This window comes from Fonsecaea multimorphosa (assembly GCF_000836435.1).
Source record: "Fonsecaea multimorphosa CBS 102226 unplaced genomic scaffold supercont1.5, whole genome shotgun sequence".
NCBI lineage: Eukaryota > Fungi > Ascomycota > Eurotiomycetes > Chaetothyriales > Herpotrichiellaceae > Fonsecaea > Fonsecaea multimorphosa.
In genome coordinates this window covers 1324424-1343474 of record NW_015971639.1, presented here as the reverse complement: position 1 = coordinate 1343474, position 19051 = coordinate 1324424, and the positions used below count along the sequence as shown (strand labels likewise).

At 53.9% G+C, this 19051-nt stretch overlaps 8 protein-coding genes across 8 annotated transcripts; 4 read left to right on the top strand and 4 right to left on the bottom strand.

Moving 5' to 3' along the window:
- Positions 1–982: 982 nt before the first annotated feature.
- Positions 983–3573, top strand: Z520_03708 (uncharacterized protein; the record flags this gene model as incomplete). Its single annotated transcript, XM_016774218.1, has 3 exons — positions 983–1123; positions 1182–1918; positions 1974–3573. The coding sequence occupies 3 exons, from the start codon at positions 983–985 to the stop codon at positions 3571–3573; spliced, it is 2478 nt and encodes an 825-aa protein (XP_016635164.1).
- Positions 3574–3971: 398 nt separating this feature from the next.
- On the bottom strand, positions 3972–5925 carry Z520_03707 (uncharacterized protein; the record flags this gene model as incomplete). The annotated part of the gene is made up of 3 exons (XM_016774217.1): positions 3972–4673; positions 4769–5743; positions 5791–5925. The coding sequence occupies 3 exons, from the start codon at positions 5923–5925 to the stop codon at positions 3972–3974; spliced, it is 1812 nt and encodes a 603-aa protein (XP_016635163.1).
- A 1707-nt stretch (positions 5926–7632) lies between these two features.
- On the bottom strand, positions 7633–9099 carry Z520_03706 (uncharacterized protein; the record flags this gene model as incomplete). Its single annotated transcript, XM_016774216.1, has 1 exon — positions 7633–9099. One exon carries the CDS (start codon positions 9097–9099, stop codon positions 7633–7635), a length of 1467 nt encoding a protein of 488 aa, XP_016635162.1.
- A 665-nt stretch (positions 9100–9764) lies between these two features.
- Positions 9765–11596, top strand: Z520_03705 (uncharacterized protein; the record flags this gene model as incomplete). Its single annotated transcript, XM_016774215.1, has 4 exons — positions 9765–10046; positions 10109–10963; positions 11034–11400; positions 11472–11596. 4 exons carry the CDS (start codon positions 9765–9767, stop codon positions 11594–11596), a joined length of 1629 nt encoding a protein of 542 aa, XP_016635161.1.
- A 492-nt stretch (positions 11597–12088) lies between these two features.
- Z520_03704 (uncharacterized protein) lies at positions 12089–12823 on the top strand (the record flags this gene model as incomplete). Its single annotated transcript, XM_016774214.1, has 2 exons — positions 12089–12124; positions 12239–12823. The coding sequence occupies 2 exons, from the start codon at positions 12089–12091 to the stop codon at positions 12821–12823; spliced, it is 621 nt and encodes a 206-aa protein (XP_016635160.1).
- Positions 12824–13230: 407 nt separating this feature from the next.
- Z520_03703 (uncharacterized protein) lies at positions 13231–14923 on the bottom strand (the record flags this gene model as incomplete). The annotated part of the gene is made up of 2 exons (XM_016774213.1): positions 13231–14226; positions 14291–14923. The coding sequence occupies 2 exons, from the start codon at positions 14921–14923 to the stop codon at positions 13231–13233; spliced, it is 1629 nt and encodes a 542-aa protein (XP_016635159.1).
- Positions 14924–16264: 1341 nt separating this feature from the next.
- Z520_03702 (uncharacterized protein) lies at positions 16265–16987 on the bottom strand (the record flags this gene model as incomplete). The annotated part of the gene is made up of 1 exon (XM_016774212.1): positions 16265–16987. The coding sequence occupies one exon, from the start codon at positions 16985–16987 to the stop codon at positions 16265–16267; it is 723 nt and encodes a 240-aa protein (XP_016635158.1).
- A 423-nt stretch (positions 16988–17410) lies between these two features.
- Z520_03701 (uncharacterized protein) lies at positions 17411–18725 on the top strand (the record flags this gene model as incomplete). The annotated part of the gene is made up of 2 exons (XM_016774211.1): positions 17411–18083; positions 18136–18725. The coding sequence occupies 2 exons, from the start codon at positions 17411–17413 to the stop codon at positions 18723–18725; spliced, it is 1263 nt and encodes a 420-aa protein (XP_016635157.1).
- Positions 18726–19051: the final 326 nt, after the last annotated feature.

Below are 19051 nucleotides of genomic sequence, written 5' to 3'. Positions count from 1 at the left end.
GACGTGGCAGCACTGCTAATATCCGTCTCAGAATTGCTGATGATGTGGGACACTGCACTCTTCAACTCTTCAACTCGGTGAGCAACCTTATATTACGTCGAGCTAGTCCCTACATTGCATCTGGTTGCGTTGCCTCTACTGTCCAAGATGTATCAAAGGAAAATTCTGTCAGGAGTTCGTGGCTGAGGGCCTCCCTAAAATTGGAGACAAAGCATAGCGGGAACCTAATCGGTCGCTTGTAGCCCATTGAGCCCAAGAGGAGGAGATGAACAGCAGGTAAGTCGAGCCTCTTTGGGCAGGCGATATGCACTATTACCTCCACAAGGCTTGCCAATTAAGCGTTGACAGCAGCATAACGGTTTCCCATACGAGTATCGACGCTTAACTTCTGGCTCCACATCGACCATCTAGACCGCCCCTTCGAGGGTTTTCACACTGGCTGAATGAAGGTTATCGAGCACGCACCGTGGCGGACACTTTTTTGCGCCCTGGTGCATCAGCCGTTGGATGGAGCTGAAGTCAACATCGATGCAGATACTTTCTCTTTCAGCCAGCCTTTAGTACCTCAGCAACGCCATCACGGCCAGATGTCTTAGGGACTTGAGAGTCTTATGCCTACCCACAAGGAGAGACAGCCAAACAGCACGGAAGCGAACTAAGTGTGAAGCAACGATTCGATCCCATTACTATTGTTTCATACTCGGCGCCAGCAGCTGTGGCCCCACAACTGGTTCTATTTGACGAGGGCGGTCAACTGTGGCTCGGTTGTCAAGGCACATGTGCACGAGAATGGCGTCGTGCAAACGAGCAGAAGTACACCACGTTGTCCTGAACCTGAGGTTATGGGCCGTGCCAGAGTTCAGGTCGCGGTCTAGACGCGGGCCATGGCATCTTCGAGTCTACATATCAGTCCGGCGTGCCAGCAGAGGCATGCCGTTCTATTTCATATTCTCGACAGCGCTGGAGACTTTGCCCGGGCAATATGGGATTCACGGAGCAAACGAGAATTGTGAGCTGCCTTGAGCCTCTGAAAACAGCAGAACAGCCAATCATCATACGCATCGATGAGACGGACTCGATATCGAGCTCGGACGGTTCTGAGCCGGATACCAGGCGGTTTCAAGTAAGTCAACACGAACGTGCCAAGGGTGATTGTGTGGTGGGAACTTACGAGGGTCTAGTATGCTCCGCCAACCCGTTCGTCTGTCTCATTCCAGTCGTCAAACGAGAATCTTCCACCACATCCTCTAGAACATGATGTCTATCAGCCACCGACGGCGAGAGTCTGGACAAAGCTCGCCGAGGGTGTTAGACTTGCATACACACGAGGCAAAGTTTCACTGGAGCAGCGCGAACGTGAGCAGAAGCCGGTCTCCGTTGCAGGAAGGTTCAATCACTGTTACGTCTACCCGCTGGACAATCGGAGTGGAAAGAACGAGCGCATATTGATGGAAAGATGGGCTCCTAAACTTGAAGTCCAAGACGGCCATGGTACCAAGCAGACTGTCATTCAAGCTGCCTCGCACAACTATGCTGGCTTCTACAGTCTCACCAAAGATGCGGAAGAACTGCAGCGTTTAGCCCTGGAGCAGTTGCCAATCGCCGACTCGAGTGCGGTTCGATCCCTAGAATTGGCCATGCACGATGGTTTTGCAAAGTTCTTCTCTACCGACTTTTGTTACACAACCAGCACAGGATATGGTTCCAACATATTGGCCTTCTCGGCGATCCTGAATGAGGATTGGCTGGTCATGTTTGATGACAAGTGCCACAACTCCATGCACGTCGCCGCGTATCAAAGTCATGCCGGACTCGTCAAGAAATTCCCCCATGGCGACTTTGAGAGAATGGAGGTAATCCTGGCGGAGCACAAGGACAAATTCGCGAACATCCTTGTCTCAATCGAAGGGTTCTACAGGTCAGTCGGTCATCTTGTGGCAGTATTTAATCGTCCTCTAACCAGAAGTGAATAGCATGGATGGCACCGTCCCTGCCCTCGACGCCCTTGCCCGTCTCAAACAGAAATACAAGTTCACTCTCCTCGCCGACGAAGCCCATTCACTAATGTGCCTGGGCCGCACTGGTCGGGGATGTATCGAGGTCTGGAACGAACAACACCCTGACCAGTCCCTCCCAGCCGACCTCTTCGACCTCCGCACTGGGACGCTGTCAAAGTCAGTTGGGGCCATTGGTGGTATTGTATGTGGGAAGTCTCGTTTCGCCACTGCGGTTCTGAAGCGCCGTGATGAGATGCTTGCCTTGGGGGTCGATCCTGTCCCGACCTCCTCCATGATTCAGACTTTGCATGTCCTGGGCCAACCGACATTGCTGCAGCGAAATCTTCGCAGACTGACTGCGACAGCTACATTCGTTCGCGAAGAGCTGCACCGAGCAGGAGTCCACGTCTACGGCAATGCCATCTCGCCCATCCTCCCAGTATACGCAGGCCGGCCCAGCATGGCAGCCAAGATGTCGTATGCACTTCGCAAGGGCGGACTGCTCGCGACGCCAGTCTCCACGCCGGCAGTTCCCTTCTGGGAGTCTCGCGTGCGGATTTGTCTTTCCGCAGACCACGACAACGACACGGTGGAAGGACTTATCATGGCGATTGTGAAGGCTGCCCAAAACATCGGGCTGATCGGAAACGCCAAGTTCGAAGCCAAGCCGTTCAACTACCTTGACGAGCTGCCCACCGAGCAGGAGTCGATCGAGGCACTGCAGACTGCCGACTATATTCGACAACTCATCGACCAAGACATCAAGACCGGCACTGGCACAATCTGCGACGACGCCATTCTGGATGCGGGCCACGCAGCGCGCACCAGATACGGGCTTGGATCCGGGGGCGCGCGCTGGATCACGGGCACGTCGGAACTGCACATCCAAGTCGAGAAACTCGCTGCCAGGCTCACGGGAACCCCCGAGGCACTTACCTACCCTGACTCATTCATTGGTCTGATGTCGACAATCGCGGCGCTCAGTCGCCCGGTGATGGGTTTCAAGACACACGTCTTCCTAGTGCCCGAATCAGCGCCTCAAGCCGTCTGGGATGGATTCCGCGTCGCATCCAAGAACGGAGCCCCCAAAGTCCAGCGGTACAATGATTCTCTCGACATGTTACTCGAGCAAATCCGCTCATACGGCAAGTCGACCTATATCACGCTGTTTGTCGATTCTGCAATCGAGAGCGGCCGGAACGGGACGAATTTGCGCTATATATCGGAGAGAATCCAGCGTGCCCGCGGCCCGGCAGGCATGACGATTCTCATGCGCGACAGTGCCGGAGCTGGAAGCCTGTGGCATGATGGAGATCATGCCCCTTCCACAACAAGCACGAGTACGAGTACGACATCGGCATCGATATCGACTCCCAAATTCCGAGACCATCACGTCCTCGTCTACGGCTCCTTCTATACCGCGTTCGGCCTTCCCGGAGCATACCTCGCGGGCTCTCCGGTCCTGCTCAAGGAGCTGAGATACACGAGTCGCGGGTACATGTTCACGACGTCGCAGCAGCCGTTCATCATGGGCATGGTCGCTGCGGAGCTGCGGCGGATGATGGGTATGGCGTAGAACAAGAGGAAGAGAGGGAGGGTTTTAGATTTGCTTCCTTTTCTTTTTCTTATGCTTTTCTTTTCTTTTCCGTCCGGATCGAGATCGAGATCGAGATCGAGTCAATTGGCGACATATTGGGGAAATGAAGATAAAACGAGCGATCGTAGGACAAAAGGAGGGGGGGGGGGGGCGGGGGGGCAGTTTTCAGTTTTTTCGAACCAGATATCCTCAACAAGAACGCGTGAAAGGGAGATGAATGTTTCTCGAACTTCGGAAGGAAAGGGAAGTCTGGGAATTCGCATCTTCGGGTGCCAGTACCACAATTATATGCCCAGCTAAGTACCTAGGTATGTCAACTATATCACAGTTACATATCCAGCTAGTTACCGCCAATCCTATTCCCACGTCCGTCAGTGTCAGGACAGCGATATATCTCCCCACGGGTTCTTAGCTGTCCACTCCCCCTCGACCATGCACGTGTGCGGCACGTCGGCGGGCAACGTATTCCTCCAGGCCCAACTATCCAGAGGCCCCGTGGTGTGGTACGTGGAGTTGACAGCGGTGCTCCCCGTGGCGACATCCTTGCCGAACATGACGCGCTCGAAGACGCGATATACCACCTCGGGCGCGTACGCGCTGACGGCGTGGCCGGCGTTGAGGACACGGGAGAATGATAGCGCGCCGTATTGTTTGACCAGAGCCTGGGGACCATCCTTGGAGGAGGAGGAAGAGTTGCTGGTGGTGCCCTGCAGCGGCTCGTAGCCTGCGACGCCGACAAAGTCGGTCTGGTGCGCCCATCGGGCTGCTTTGGCGGTCGTTTCGGCGCCGGTCCAGGGGCAGCGGTAGTCGCGATCACCAAACACAAAAGCGACCTTGACGCCGCGGGCCAGAGCGTACTCGATGTTCGGCATGCCCGCTTGGCGGAACGTGTCGCCCGTGCCTAGGAAGGGGTACGGTGTCGGGAACCCGTACACGCCCGTGACCAGCTCTGAGTCGTACGTGAAGTTCAGGGGAACGCCGAGGGAAGTCTGCACGGCGGGCAGGTTGAGGTATTTCGTCACGCCGAGGTTGTAGGGGCATGGATCTGGGGTGTGCACCGCCACGTCGAAGTCGCTTCGCTGGGATTTCAATAACAGTTAGCTATCGAGTAATCTTGTATCTCGTTGGATTGTTTTGATTGATGGGAAAAGTGAAGAATATATGGATGGCTCACATTGTTCAATGCGTCGAAGGCACTCATGATCCCGGAGCAGGACTCTGATGCTGCCATGCACGCTGAGTTGACGGTCTGGTTGTTGCCGTTGAAATCCGGGTCGCCCGTCTGGCCCAGCGAGCGACAGGTGTTCATGAGGTCCATGCAACCCTTTGGTTTTGTTATGTTGTCCATGGCCTCCTTGTAGACGGCTTCGGGGATGAAGTGGACACCGTAGGTGTTGTTGTAGGCGAACTGGGGATAGCCTGGCATGGAGTATTCCATATCGATGCATCCATTGGTGATGCCCAGGGTGTCGAGTGTCAAATTCTTTCCCTTCAAGGGATGTGTGGTTGGGAGGTTCTCGAGACTTTTGCTGAAGAGGGCTGCAGTCTCTGGGCCCCAGTATCCGCCGTACGAATTGGCCCAGATGCTGAACTTATTGGATGAGGTCGAGTACTCTGGAAAGGAAGACAGCCAGTGCTCAGTGGCGTGCCACAGAGCTCTGGCGCTCGACACTGTGGTGTTTGTGACATGCAGGGGATCCTGGCTGGGGAACGTGCCAACTTGGAAAGTTGCATTTATCGCCGGCAAAGGCGAAGAGGCGCTGAAATGCTCCGGGGTGATGATCTGCGTCTCGAGGTTGAATGTTCCGTTGACAAGCTCGTCGTACGAGAAGCCTGTTTGCACAGGCTGGTCAAGATAAAGCATATTGACATAGTTGTTGAATGACCACGGGTTGATGATGGTGTCGTTGCCCGCGACATTGACATAGCACGGCCCGCTTTCGCTGGCCAATGCCGTGTAGATCGAGCTCTCACCGGGGCCTCCAGCAAGGTAGATTGCAAGCGGAGCTGTAGAAGCATTGTGTCTCGCCTCGAAATATATGAAATAGGTGTTTATGTCGAAGCCGCCGACGTCTGAGAGGAGGGACCCTGGAAGATGGACATAACCACTATAGGACTTGACGCCCTTGGTGGTCTCGCAAATGTTGGTCTGTCGTTCTGTTAGCCGATGCACCTTGACTGCTGGATGAGACTCACTTCTTTGTATGAGATTTTCACTTGGGAGTTGACCTTCGAGGTAACGATATCCAGTCCAGTAGGCGCTGGCGGAAATTGCCCCAAAGACACAGGGAGCAGCGCAAGTAGCGAAAATGCAGAGGCAAATTGCTTCATCTTCGTTTTTATGAGATTCAAGCAGATGCGACTGTGGATGGCTTGGGTTCAAGCGCAGAACAAACAGCGGACAATCCATGATTTATATGTCTCTCCTCCTCAACGTGCTTTGGCGCCTGAGGCTGTTTGCCAATGAATCAACTCGCAAGCCATTGCGTAAGTAGGTACTGGTGAAAGCACAGCCAGATGCGCTAGACACGGAATTCGAGGGGCTGAGGATAGCATTGCCATGTTGGACAGGGCTCTGTACAGGGCTCTGTACAGTGACTTTGCCTCAAAAGAGGGCGGCGGAGGTGCTTGGCAAAGTACATCTTTTACCGTCCAGGTTGGTCGATACGAGAGCCTGGTGACTGAAATCTATTCAACCTCTTTTAGCCCGGCCCGATCCTGTGGATCAACAGGCACCACTTCAAAGCAGTTAGCAAATACGAGCATGGCGTAAACGAGGCGGGGCCCTCAAAACTTGTTCCCAATCGTTAAGCAAGACGCAGTCGATCCCTTGGCGTGGTGTTGAAAACCCCGGTTTTGGGGGACGTCTCGTGGAATTGTCGACGCCATCACCACCTGGTGCCACTGTAAAAGTATCTGACGGCGGGGTGGAATGATGCGAAAGGAGGCTATGCCAACTGAGTTGTCCTCGTCGGCCGCAGAAGGAAGGACCATGACGGTCGACGTTTTCGTCAGATTCCGTGTCTTCTTCCAGTAGCTCCAGTCCGTGCGCACGTCTTGCGAGAAATTTCGTTTCCTTTCGAAGTCACAGAACAGTCGCTGGCAAATAATACAGGGCCATATCTTCTTGAACGCAAACTTGGATGGTTATAGTTTCACGCAGACGGACGACTTGGACCGTCAGGCTTCCAGCGCTTCCTTCCAAGTTCTGCTTCAGCTCACCCGTGAAACATGTTGCATCACTCCAGACGGTTGCTAGATGAGGAGTAGCAAGGTCATTGTCGTGCCGAAGAAAGGAAGATCAACATGGCGATCCTGCTGCAGCGGTTCGACGAGCTCCATGGAGACCAGGTCTGGGCCACCACCAACGTATATTGCCCGAGCAAATGAATAAGCAGCAGCGCCGGCTCAGTCCAATGCTGATGGAACCAAAGGGTCATCGACAACAAAATCAACATGTGTGTCGCCAGAGTGCGACAGTAGCAGCGACCACCGCCAAGCTACACCGATCAACAACCCAGCCCCGTTCCCACAGGTTGTTGACATATTACTTGCAACCCCGAAATTCTTTACAACAATTCCTCTTTGAAAGAAGCGCAACAGTGATAATGAGACCTCCTAATAAGCAACCGCTTTGAGTAGGGGATTGTTATGGTTCAGATCGGGTTTGGTGGGTGGGGCCCTTCTCCCCGTCACTGATATGTGCTCGCTGTTGCCCAAGGTAGCAGATGGTCTCGCCATATCAAACAAAAATCAATCAGATCCAGGGTAACAGTTGACAAAAATCCTTGAGACGGGAGGGTGGAGGACAGCGGATCTGATTGTGGGGGGGAAGGGTTAGATACGAACCGCCTGGTCTGAACTTTTTGCTCGTTGTGAAGCCGGTGTTCGATTCGCGCTGGCAGTAGTTCGACTTTTTCCGCAATCAACCGGTATGTGTATGCACCAATATGCTGAACCTCAAGGTCTGGCAAGAAGTAAAGATGGGAAGGGCGCCTGGTGTTGGCAGTCGAACGCCAAGGTTGCTCCCTACGCCCTTCAAGTTTCCCACATCAGCCCTCTTGCCTTGGCCCTTTTTTTCTTCTTGATAGCCTCAGACTCTCGGCTAGAATCACGGAGAGACTCTAATATGATGCATGGCTTGTGAACCGAATCAAACCAAGAGCATATTTCCTGAGCATCCCGCTCACGCCAGATCCGCGATAAAAATATCTTGGTTGCCTCTTGCACGGCCGGCATAAATCGATCAACATACTCGTCCACGTCCTGGACTGCCTTGGTTCGTGCCGCTGGATCCCGAATCTCGATCGCGGCAACAATAAAGGGCAGCGTAACGAACCGAATCGATCGCTGAGTTGTTCGTCGAGCAAGCTCCAATTCCATCAACACCTCGCGCGACCAAATATCCGCTTGATCGTCCTCCTGTCCAAATTTGTGTCGCAGCCGGTGAGCTATCAGCAGCGCTGCCAGTCGATATACCCTGGCTTGGGCTAAGAGGTGGACCACTTCGACCGACGAGAATTCCTTGACGAAATGCTCCGGTGTGGATGGCTGCCATGCATTCAAAGTTGCCTGGATGCTCGCGAGATGCTGATGCAGTGTGGATACAAATCTAGCGTTCCTGGCATCAATCAGCGAGTGGCTGATAGCACACAGATCATAATAGTATGGAAGCAATGGGAGGCAAAGTCCCAAGTGGCGATTCACTCCCGCTGCGGGCGGTGACTCGATCCTCAGCGTCGGCTTCCGGCGTTGGGCAACACAGTCCATGGTCTCCAGTAATACAAGAAATATGAGCTGATCCTCGGTCTCAGGCATCGACACGACGTTCTGAATATAAGGCCTAGCTGTATTGAGGCAATAGCGGCAGATCTCAGGTACGCCAACGCCAACCGCTGCGTAGGCATACAGTGCCAATGTGATCCCCAGGTTCAGACATAATGCCGCATCATCTGGACCAGCCACCGGTAGCATGCGCAGTGTTCTCATGGCGGAGGATGCGTGGCGGAGATTCGCATCCACATTCACTTCCATCGATTTGGCGGTGTGAAATGCTTTCAAACCCCCCGCATATGCGAGATAGGCATCTTTGAGTACTGGCAAAGCGCTCGGCAGCGGAGCTTCAAATGACCGTCGCTCAGCATCTTCAAAGCTGGGAGTAACCACATACAACTGGAGGGCTTGGGGTTGGTAGAGAAGAAACGTCATCAATTCCCTCTCCTCCGGGCATAGGTCAGGAATATCCCGCAGCCAGGCACCGACACCGCGTTGAGACCCAGCGCTCGTGCTTGACTGGCTTGATGTTGATTGCGAGACCGAATGCTCTCGCCGATGTGGCCGTCGACCCGCCTGTCGCAGTGGACGCACAGTCAGACAAGCTTGATCCAACCTGTCGCATCTGGCACAGGTGGAAGTTATTGACGCACGCTCGCACCGTGCTTTGAGCTCGTAGCATCGGTCACATGCAGCCCGGACTCCACGGCGGCGGGGCGTGAACGATGCCATTCCAGCCCCTTGGAGTAGTCCGGCAAGGGTACAAAATCTGGCCAGAGATGAGAGGAAAGGAGAACAGCAGGACTTCACAAATGGCAGTGCGAACAAGTGCGGGGTTTCTCAAACAGAACTCGGTGAGCAACAGCTTACCCGTCCTTCCCATCAGTTCGGAGAGAGGTACGATAGCTCGGGATCACGATTGAGCTGTGCATCTGTCACAGGGGACACCGATAATCTTCCGGTTCCGGCCCAGAACTGATTTTTAGGTACAAATGGGGATGGATGATGGACGTTGGTGCAGAGGACTAGCTGGCGAGTCGCTGGTAACCCTCGAAGGAGCATCTTGCTAAGCTGCTGATTGGCCAAGCATCCACTACCGACCGGAACGATGACCGGAGGATTTATTAGTCTTTTGTTCCAGAGACAAAGCGTTGGAGCTTGCACTTCAAGAGTTCCAAGTCCACTCCGTGGAGTCGACAGAAATGCAAGCTAGAGGCCCTAGGTATATGGCAGATACAATGGTATCTCGTGTCGAAGAGTCATCAATGGATGCGCGAAGGAGATGTCGCAGGTGGATCCTAGACCTTGGAGTATAAGAATGCCAGAAAGGACAGCCACTTTTACAGCTGAAGCACTGAACCAAGCCTCTACCCTCTCGGAACAAGGAAAAGAGAAACATGTCGAAGGTCTTCAGGGACTACAAAACCATCGCGGCTGAGAAGCAGCTGGAACGCCAGAGCAGAATCCCCAAGGAGTGGCTGCTTCCCTCTGATCACTACCATGGAGCCTCAAATCTCATGCAGGTGCCGCGGACGTGTGGCATCTTGACCGACACCGAGTACCAAATCACTTCCGACTTTGACGCCACTGCGCTTCTGGAGAAGCTCAAGGACGGGGTTTGGTCGGCGGAACAGGTCACAGTCGCCTTTTGTAAGAGGGCAGCCATTGCTCAGCAGTTGGTCGGTCAATCCCTTCTTCATTTCGCGCCATTCGTCTTTCATGAGCTCACTGGTAGCGATAGACCAATTGCTTAACCGAAATTTTCTTTGACAAAGCCGTCGAACGAGCCCGGGCACTCGATCGTGAACGGCAGGAGAATCCGAAAAAGCCTCTTCGTCCGTTTCACGGCCTCCCAATCTCTCTCAAAGATAGTTTCCAAGTTTCGGGATACGACACATCGACTGGACTGGCATGTTTTGTCAATGAACCAGCAGATGAAGACAGCGGAACCGCGGCCATGCTGCTTGAATTGGGCGCCGTGCTTTACTGCAAGACGAATCTTCCACAAACAATTATGACTGGTGATAGCCACAACAATGTCTTCGGCAGGACCTTGAATCCACGCAACACGGCGTTGACGGCAGGTGGAAGCACCGGTGGCGAGGGCGCCCTTCTTGCTCTTCGAGGAAGCGTGCTCGGTGTTGGTACAGACATTGGCGGGAGCATTCGTGTCCCCGCCGTCTGCAACGGCATCTATGGGTTTAGACCCAGTGTCGGGCTGGTGCCGCATGGGGGCGTAAGGGACCTCACGACTCCGGGAACGGATGGGGTGCGCTCGTCGGCAGGCCCCATGTCGACGTCGCTTCGGGATGTTGCTCTTTTCCTCAAAACCACTATGCAGGCAGGAACTTGGTGGTATGACAGCACCGTGATATCTATCCCGTGGGTGAATCACGAACCCAAGGAAAAGCTTCGAATCGGCCTCGTGTTGGACGACGGTATCTACACCCCTTCGCCGCCTGTTCGACGTGGCCTCCAAAAGGCAGTGGATCTGCTCCAAGCAAGCGAGAACATTGAACTCATTCCTCTTGTTTTGCCCGACGTCAAAGAGCATTATGGCGACCTGATCAAGTACTGGACACTGCTGGGAAGCGAGGTAAGTTATAATGTGGTCCCCCAGTGCCAAACTTGGATAGAAATCTGACGGACAATCCTTCCACTTCCAGAACTACCTTGAGCTATTCGCCCGGACGGGGGAGCCCGAGGTTCCTTCCGTCCAAGCCATTGGGATCACTTCATTCCCAGCCACTGACCTGCGCGGCTTCTTCAATCTCAATGTGCGCCGTCAAGCAGCAGCACGCAACTATCTCAAGCTCTTCCGTGACAACGGCATCGACGCGATCTTGATGCCGCCAGCCCAGCACACCGCCGTGCCTTTGGACAAATGGACCACGGCCACTTACACTGGCCTGTGGAATTACCTCGACTACCCGGCCGTTGTCATTCCCGTGGACACGGTGTGTGAGTCCGACGTTGTGGATGATCTCAGCAATGCCAAATACGGCGCCGAGGATGCTCGGATGTATAGTCTTTGTATGCAAATCACCTCCTCAAGTCGCCTACGCGGTGAATGTGACAAACTGCTGACTTCTCTCGCTTTGTAGACACGGGACCCGCGGAATATAAAGACGCACCTATTTGTGTGCAGCTGGTGGGGTACCGATATGCAGATGAAGCGTTAGCCAACACAGCTGCCCTAGTCGATTCGATCATCAACGGCACCAAATGATGGGATCAGTAGACAATCTAGTGGAAATCAAATCTGATGCAGATACTTGGTGCATAAATCGTGACTTTAAGCATGGCGGTTTTGCTGCAGAAAGACAGACTCTTCAATCTAAACACAAAGGAGGATTGTTTGGTAAAGACTCGGCCTCGTCGGTAGAATAGTTTCTCCGGCTAAACCCCGGATTCAAGTTTAATGGTGGGGCTTGGCAGGTCCCCGCCATCGTCATCCGCTGCCACTGCGTCGCTACAACTTGCAACAGGCTTCACACATCACGAAAGGCACTTGTTTTCAGACGACCTGCATCGCAATATCACAGAAGCTCGACCTCTTCGAAACGAACCCTGACGATACTCATCCTCGCTCGCACTCTCACGATATACCCAACTGCCCTGTCTTCGGTGTCTCGCCCGAACTGCTAGCCGCTTCATCCGCGCCAGCAACTGGGTGTCGTGTGTCAGTCTCGTGGGATCTTTCTTACGCTCTCTGATCAAGATGTCTGGCCTCGAGAAGGCTCTTTTCAACCTGAAGGTATGTATGTTTCTCAGCACTTATCCCATGCCACCTAGAAGCCGGCGCAGCTACCCTCTGACCAGCGTTCTTGGGTGTACCCTTAATACTGACTATGCTTCTCCCCTCTCCCAGTTCACATCCAAACAACTCAACAGACAAGCCGCCAAAGCCGACCGTGACTCGCGCGCCGAACAGGCCAAACTCAAGAAAGCCCTGACCCAGACCCCTCCCCAGCCGCAAATCGCCCGACTCTACGCCACAAACTCGGTCCGCAATTCCCAGCAACGAATCCAGCTCTTGACCCTCGCGGCCCGGATCGACGCCGTGGCCGCCCGTGTCCAAACAGCAATCACCATGCGCACCGTGACGGCGTCCATGGCACAGACCGTCAAGGGCATGGACTCGGCGCTGAAGAACATGGATTTGGACAAGATAGGCGCGGTGATGGAGAAGTTTGAAGCGCAGTTTGAAGATTTGGACGTTGTGTCGGGATATTATGAAGGCGTGGCGGGCGGCGTTGAGAGTCAGCAGGTGGGCGTTGAGGGGCAGAGCGAGGTCGAAGCCCTGATGAGCAGAGTCGCAGACGAAGCGGGCGTTGAGCTATCCCAAGAAATGCAGCAGGATGTGCCGGAACATGAGTTACCGCAGAATGAGTCGGCAGACAGGGCGAAATTGGAGGAAGGTCTGGGAGACAGATTGAGAGCCCTGAGGAATTGAGTCCACTATTGTTGGCACGATGATGCCAGGTTGCTAAAATCGTTTCAGAATTGAATTCATGCTGGCTAGATTGCTTGGAGCGAGAAAGTTCAATTAGGAAGGAAATGCGGGCGTTCGAGGGTTCTATAATAGCACTTTTCAAGTCAATATACGAGCAATTCAAGCTTCAGCAGCAGAGACCCGTATAAGCGGTTATTTGTTTGTACGGCCTTCACCGATACGATACATGAGACGGTTTCTCGACCGAGCCACCGCAACCGAGGAATATATATAAAGTTAGAGCTGGCAGAGAGAATCGTTGAAGGCTGTAAATTCTAAGAGAATCTTTATTACACCCCCGTCGCCAGACGCGGGATCGTCGCCCGCAAAAATCACGTATAAAATGCACCGATAATCTGGAGAATTATTCAAGTGGATGTCCCGGAGCTCCCTAACTTCTCCAGGGCCCTCAACCTCTCCTGCCGCCGCGATTCAACGAACCGATTATCCTCGATGATCTGCTGTTTGGCGCCGGCCCAGGGCTTGCGGCGGCCCATGTCGAACAGGCGCCAGAGGGCCGGGGAGAGGAGGCCGGACTTGCACAGACGGTAGAAGTCGCGGTCGTCGCAGGACCACCAGAAGCGCCAGGCGCGCCAGCTGAAGGGGGAAAAGTGCGCGAACATGCCCGTGCCGGCGGTGCGGTCCAGCCAGTGCAACTGGTCGTGGGCGGGCATGAAGATGGCGTAGAAATTCCTCTGAATCGCGGACGGGTAGTAGCGGCGGACCTGGCTCTGGCGCCAGGCGAGGTGGGCGCGGTGCCACGCTCGCATCTCCGCCAGGGGCGGCAGGTGTGAACGGCCCAGCCAGATCTGCGACACGGCCATGGTGGCCAGCTCGAAGACCACGAAGCCCGGGAACGGGAAGCCGCCCTGGCCCAGGAAGGCCAGCGAGTTGCGCACGTCGGGGTCCTCATGCAGCGGGAAGATGTTGCGGTAGAGAACGGGGGCCTCGTCCGCCACGGGGTACGGGTTGTATTCCTTGGGCGCGTACGGCACGGCCGACTCGTAGCCCGTGGCGTAGATGATGGAGCCGATGTCGTCGAGCACGCGCCCGTCCGTCAGGCGGACGGCGCTTGGTCCGAGGATCTCCTGCACCGCGGCCACGGGCTCCGCGAATCCGCTCTCGAGGTGCGGGTAGATGGCGTCGGCGACCAGAGGCGTCGATATCGCGAGGGACAGGGCCGGCGTCAGATTCCACTCCTTGCGCTGGTTGGGGTATGCCTGTTTCGACATCGCCGCGAAGGCCCAGTCGATGAACCACGTCCACAGCCTGGGGAACCATCTCTCCAGAAACACTTGGAGGAACATCAGCGTCATGGTCTGGGATTGGTCGTACGTCTTGCCATCTGCTGTGTAGCGAGGAATCTGCGGTGGGACATTAGGCAAAAGATGATGAACTCTCGGGGTTGGGGGGAATCTTTTGACTTACCAGGAGCAAGCCGTTCCTGTGCGCAATGTATACCTTTTTGGCATGTTGAGCCAACTCGACTACCAGATCCTGCGTGGTCGCATGAAGCCCTATCAGGAGAACGTTCTGGCCCTGGAAGCGAGAAGGGTGAGGGAATTTGATGGCGTGGAGGACGTCTCCCTCGAACTTGTCAATATCCTTCAACTTGGGTGACCGCGGAACGACGAAGGAGCCGGGCGAGATGATCAGCTTGTCGAAGAAGTCGGTGTGACTAGATCCGTCATCCTGGACGTATTCGACGGCCCATTTGCCCCGGGTCCTCGTGAACGTCTTGACTTCGGTATTCAAGCGAACATGCGGCCGCAGGCCAAAATGGTCACAGTAACTCTCCAGATACTCCCAGATCTGTTTCGCCGTGGGGAAATCGTCCACGGAATCAGGGAAAGGGTAGTCTGGGATGGCGGCGCGGAATCGACTGCTGTTGAACACCGTCCTCTCCGTGACCGAGAGCGTCGAGTCGTACGACTGCTTCCAGACCCCTCCCACCCAGTTTCGCTTCTCGAAACCGGTCACTTCAAAACCATCTTCCTTGAGGTTCTTCATCGCCATGAGCCCGAGAGCGCCCATACCGACGACGGCGACTGTGATGGCCATGGTTTCCGCCTGGACCGACAAGATTGTTCCAAAAGAATCAAGAATCCGAGGAGGCTTGGTCTGTCTCCCAATATCCCCTCAAAGCGACCATTAGAAAATGACTAGGCACCAAGAACACTCGCAGGCGGTTGCGTCCTGTGGCACGATCCGGGTGCTATTCCGCCTCATTGACCTTTGTCCAAAGACTTACCTATATACTTGTGGATTGGGGTCGATTGAAATGTAACTGTCGATGAGCTTGGTGGAAAGTTGACGCAAGCCCCTTTGACCACATTGTCAGGCACACAGTCGAGGGTGGTGACCAACTGGAGCCCCAGAAGGCCCGTTATGTTAAGGATATACGAGTACGCCTCGAGCGAAGCTGGCAGAGTAAACAACATTAGGCCCTGTTTGCGAGTCTGTACAATCGTACGCCTGAACACAGTCAGAGATTGCCACCGAGATCTCTCGAAAGGATTGGCCATCTTGTCGCGGGCCTGTTAAGGCAAACCCTTGTACCAATTCAGGCCCTCTGCCCTCAGGCGAACCTTATCCTCGTTTCACCGAGCTGTGGTTGCAGAAGACTGTTTTTTAATACTCTTGTAAATCAGAGGGATCAGCTTGTCATCGTTCCTACCGTCTGCCGAGAAGAGAGCGAGATACGTAAGAACATCTTCACCCTGCATCTCATGTCCCAGGCTACTACCTCTTCATGCTGACAGCGCCAACCCACCACTGTTGCAAAGGAAAAGTGCTCGTACACCGCACAATATCCGCTCGGCTGATCGAGTTGTCTCATATACATGGAGAACACCAACACTGCTCGCTCCGGCGCTGACACGCAACATGAGGGGCGGTCGTTTCCGGGGGTGTATGATAAGCCGAAGCGATGAGAGGGGGAGTCGCGATACGGTGAGACGTGCTCTTGTACGGTTTGGCCGCTCGATCCGTCTGCTAAATACAGAGTTCGGGCTCAGACTTATACAACGACTTTTGTGGTCGCGTGTTGACGCGCGGCCAGGATCAATCATTCTGAGTCGGACAGATACGACGCTGTGGCAGGTTGCAATCCACATTACTACCTATGCACCCACCATGTAGTAGCGGATGAAAGTGGACTAGAAGCTGGTCTGCACGTGCACGGACCGCGAAACCGTCCTTTTCCCGACCCTTAGAAAATATCATTCGAGCCTTGTGACACGGACCTCGTTCGCTTATCGTCGGAGAACGTCATATGGCGGATTTCCTTCGCGGTCGTTGTTGTCGGTTCGTCGCGTCTCTGTAGAGGTCGAGGATACGTGGGATCAGAGGTGTCTACAAGGCAGGCATTATACTACGTACGTAGGTGTGTTGTCTCGGCTTTCATGCATTGGCACCATACAAGGCTACATGAGGTTGGTAGAAGTCCGATATCTCCTTCGCCAACGCTTCTCTCACTATGGATCCACACAGCTTTGCATACGGGTTGGTCTTCACCGCCAGCTGCCGCGCGGTTTCATTTCCATACCGGCCTCCAATCACAAGCTCCCGGCTTGCAGCTTCCTCCAGCATCTCTGTTGATAAGGCGTTGACATGTGGCACCGCTGCTAGCATCTCTCGATTGTCTTCCGACTTGCTAGCCAGCAGCAGTAGATAGCCTCGGTGCGTATGTGCCGACGCAAGAACCTTTGCATCAGATCCAGAGAGCGTTGCCTTTGGTCCAGTTGGAGTAGAGAGTGCAATGGCTTGTGCAAGGTCTTGAAAGATCTCAGCCACGATGCCTGGATTCCTGGGAAGATCGTCGTCCCTAACGAGCATTCGTCGGGCTTGCGCTCTGTTGTTCCACGCAGAGGCATACGAGGGATCGACCGTGATTATTTCGGTCAACTGAGCGATTGAGTGCTCGATGTCACTCAGTTGGGGCTGTTCTTGGTTGATTGATTTCAGTGCAAGTCGTTCCTGTTCCCCAAGCCTTTTCAGACTGCTGGGCGATTGGTCTTCGAGCGTACTGTTATCGACCTGTACAGTGCTTGACAGTGAGGATTCTGGATCGAAAAGTGCAGACAAGACACTGGAATCATTCGCGCTCAGTTTGGAGGCCTCCATTCTGATGCTTGGTATCGGAGGAAGAAGTCGACTACCCAGAGGGATGCTCCTCGGTTGTGAGTTATTGAAAAAGGGATACCTCAATGCTGTAACGGAAAGACAACCTTGCATCGTCTGATAAGGACTGGGATGATATCTTCAAGTTGAGATAGAACTTTAGGAATTTCACCGCTCAAAGACCCTTTGTTCCACTGTTTGTTGAGGCAATGTTCGCTTATTCCCGGAGAATGTGCACGGATGTGTCTTGTGCCTTCCGTCCCCACTGGGTGCCCACAACAATGAAGTATTCCTCTGTGCGCCATATCAGCAATCCCGTGCCATATAAATGCCCGTCGATAACGAGTCTCAATTCGTTTATGTATGTTGCAGGCCCTTCTTTCTCTTCACAGCTATTAAGTCTCTCGGAACGAAAACACCTTCGAAATGGCTCCGAGTGCAGTGGCTCCAACCCCAGTCCCAACTCATGAGGTCAGGCAGAAGTCGATCCATAGCAACCTGGCCCCAGTGCAGTCATTGCCGAATACACCCAAGAAGATCGCAAGTTATCGGGGATATGATCATGTTGCATGGTGGGTGGGAAATGCCAAGCAGGCGGCGGCGTTTTATGTCTCTCGAATGGGCTTTGAGCGAATCGCATACCGCGGGCTAGAAACTGGTTCGAGAGTGGTCGCTTCTCATGTTGTTCGAAATGGAGAGGTTGTTTTCGTGCTCAGCTCGCCACTACATGGCCCTGATTCGAAGGTCCCCTGGCTCTCCGACGACGATCGAACTCTCTTAAGGGAGATGCACGATCATCTGGCCACCCACGGGGATGCCGTCCGCGATGTTGCTTTTGAGGTGGACGACGTGTCTGCAGTATACGATGCAGCTGTGGCAAAGGGTGCATATCCTGTTGCAGCACCTGCGAGCACTAGCGACGACTTTGGAACAGCAAAAATGGCGTCGATCAAAACGTACGGCGATACCATTCATACCCTTATCGAGCGCCAAAAATACCAAGGGGCCTTTTTGCCAGGTTATCGAGCGGTAACAGACGTCGAGAAAACGGCCAAGTACCTTCCGTCGGTCAACTTGGCCGTCATTGACCATTGTGTGGGTAAGTAGAGTTTGCTGGCTGTGCGGTGAGCTCCGGCACTGACCTTTTCTAGGGAACCAAGATTGGGACGAAATGGAGGCGGCTTGCGAATACTATGAAAGAACGCTCGGCTTCCATAGATTCTGGTCGGTGGATGACAAGGATATCTGCACCGATTATTCTGCGTTGAAGTCGGTGGTGATGGCCAGTCCTGACGAGAAAATCAAAATGCCAATCAATGAGCCGGCAAAGGGCCTTCGGAAGTCGCAAATAGAAGAGTATGTCGACTTCTATAACGGTGCTGGAGTTCAACACATTGCGTTGAGGACCGACGACATCATCACCACGGTTACCAACCTAAAGGAGAGAGGTATCGAGTTCATCAGTGTTCCCGACACTTACTATGAAACCATGTCCAAAAGGCTGCAAAGCGCGGGGATGAAGCTGAACGAAGACTTTGCTGCTCTGAAGAGGCTCGGAATCCTCATCGACTTCGACGAGGGCGGGTATTTGCTGCAGCTCTTTACCAAGCACTTAATGGATAGGCCTACGGTGTTTATCGAAATCATCCAGAGGAACAACTTCTCTGGGTTCGGGGCCGGCAATTTCAAGGCGTTGTTCGAGGCGATTGAGAGGGAGCAGATGGCGCGTGGTAATCTGTAACCGTTAACCAAAAGCAACATTGTTACAAACATTGCAGGCATAGCTGTTCCATGCAAGCCATGCTCGTCCTCGAAGACACTTGAGCGTTTCGATGGCCGCGACAGCGGATAGATATAGTTGGCAGTAGGAGCCTTCGGGATTAGCGCGTGTATTTCTCGAATGCTTTGACTCTCTTAATCAATCATTCTGTTGCCCTTACCAGATATGATATGATGCTTTCTGGGAGAGAAGAGCAAGATGCGGAAGAAATGGTCGACGGATCCTCGAGACGCGATGTTGAGCCGAAGTCGGACCTGAAGGCGAGACTAGAAATCTCTTGAAAACGC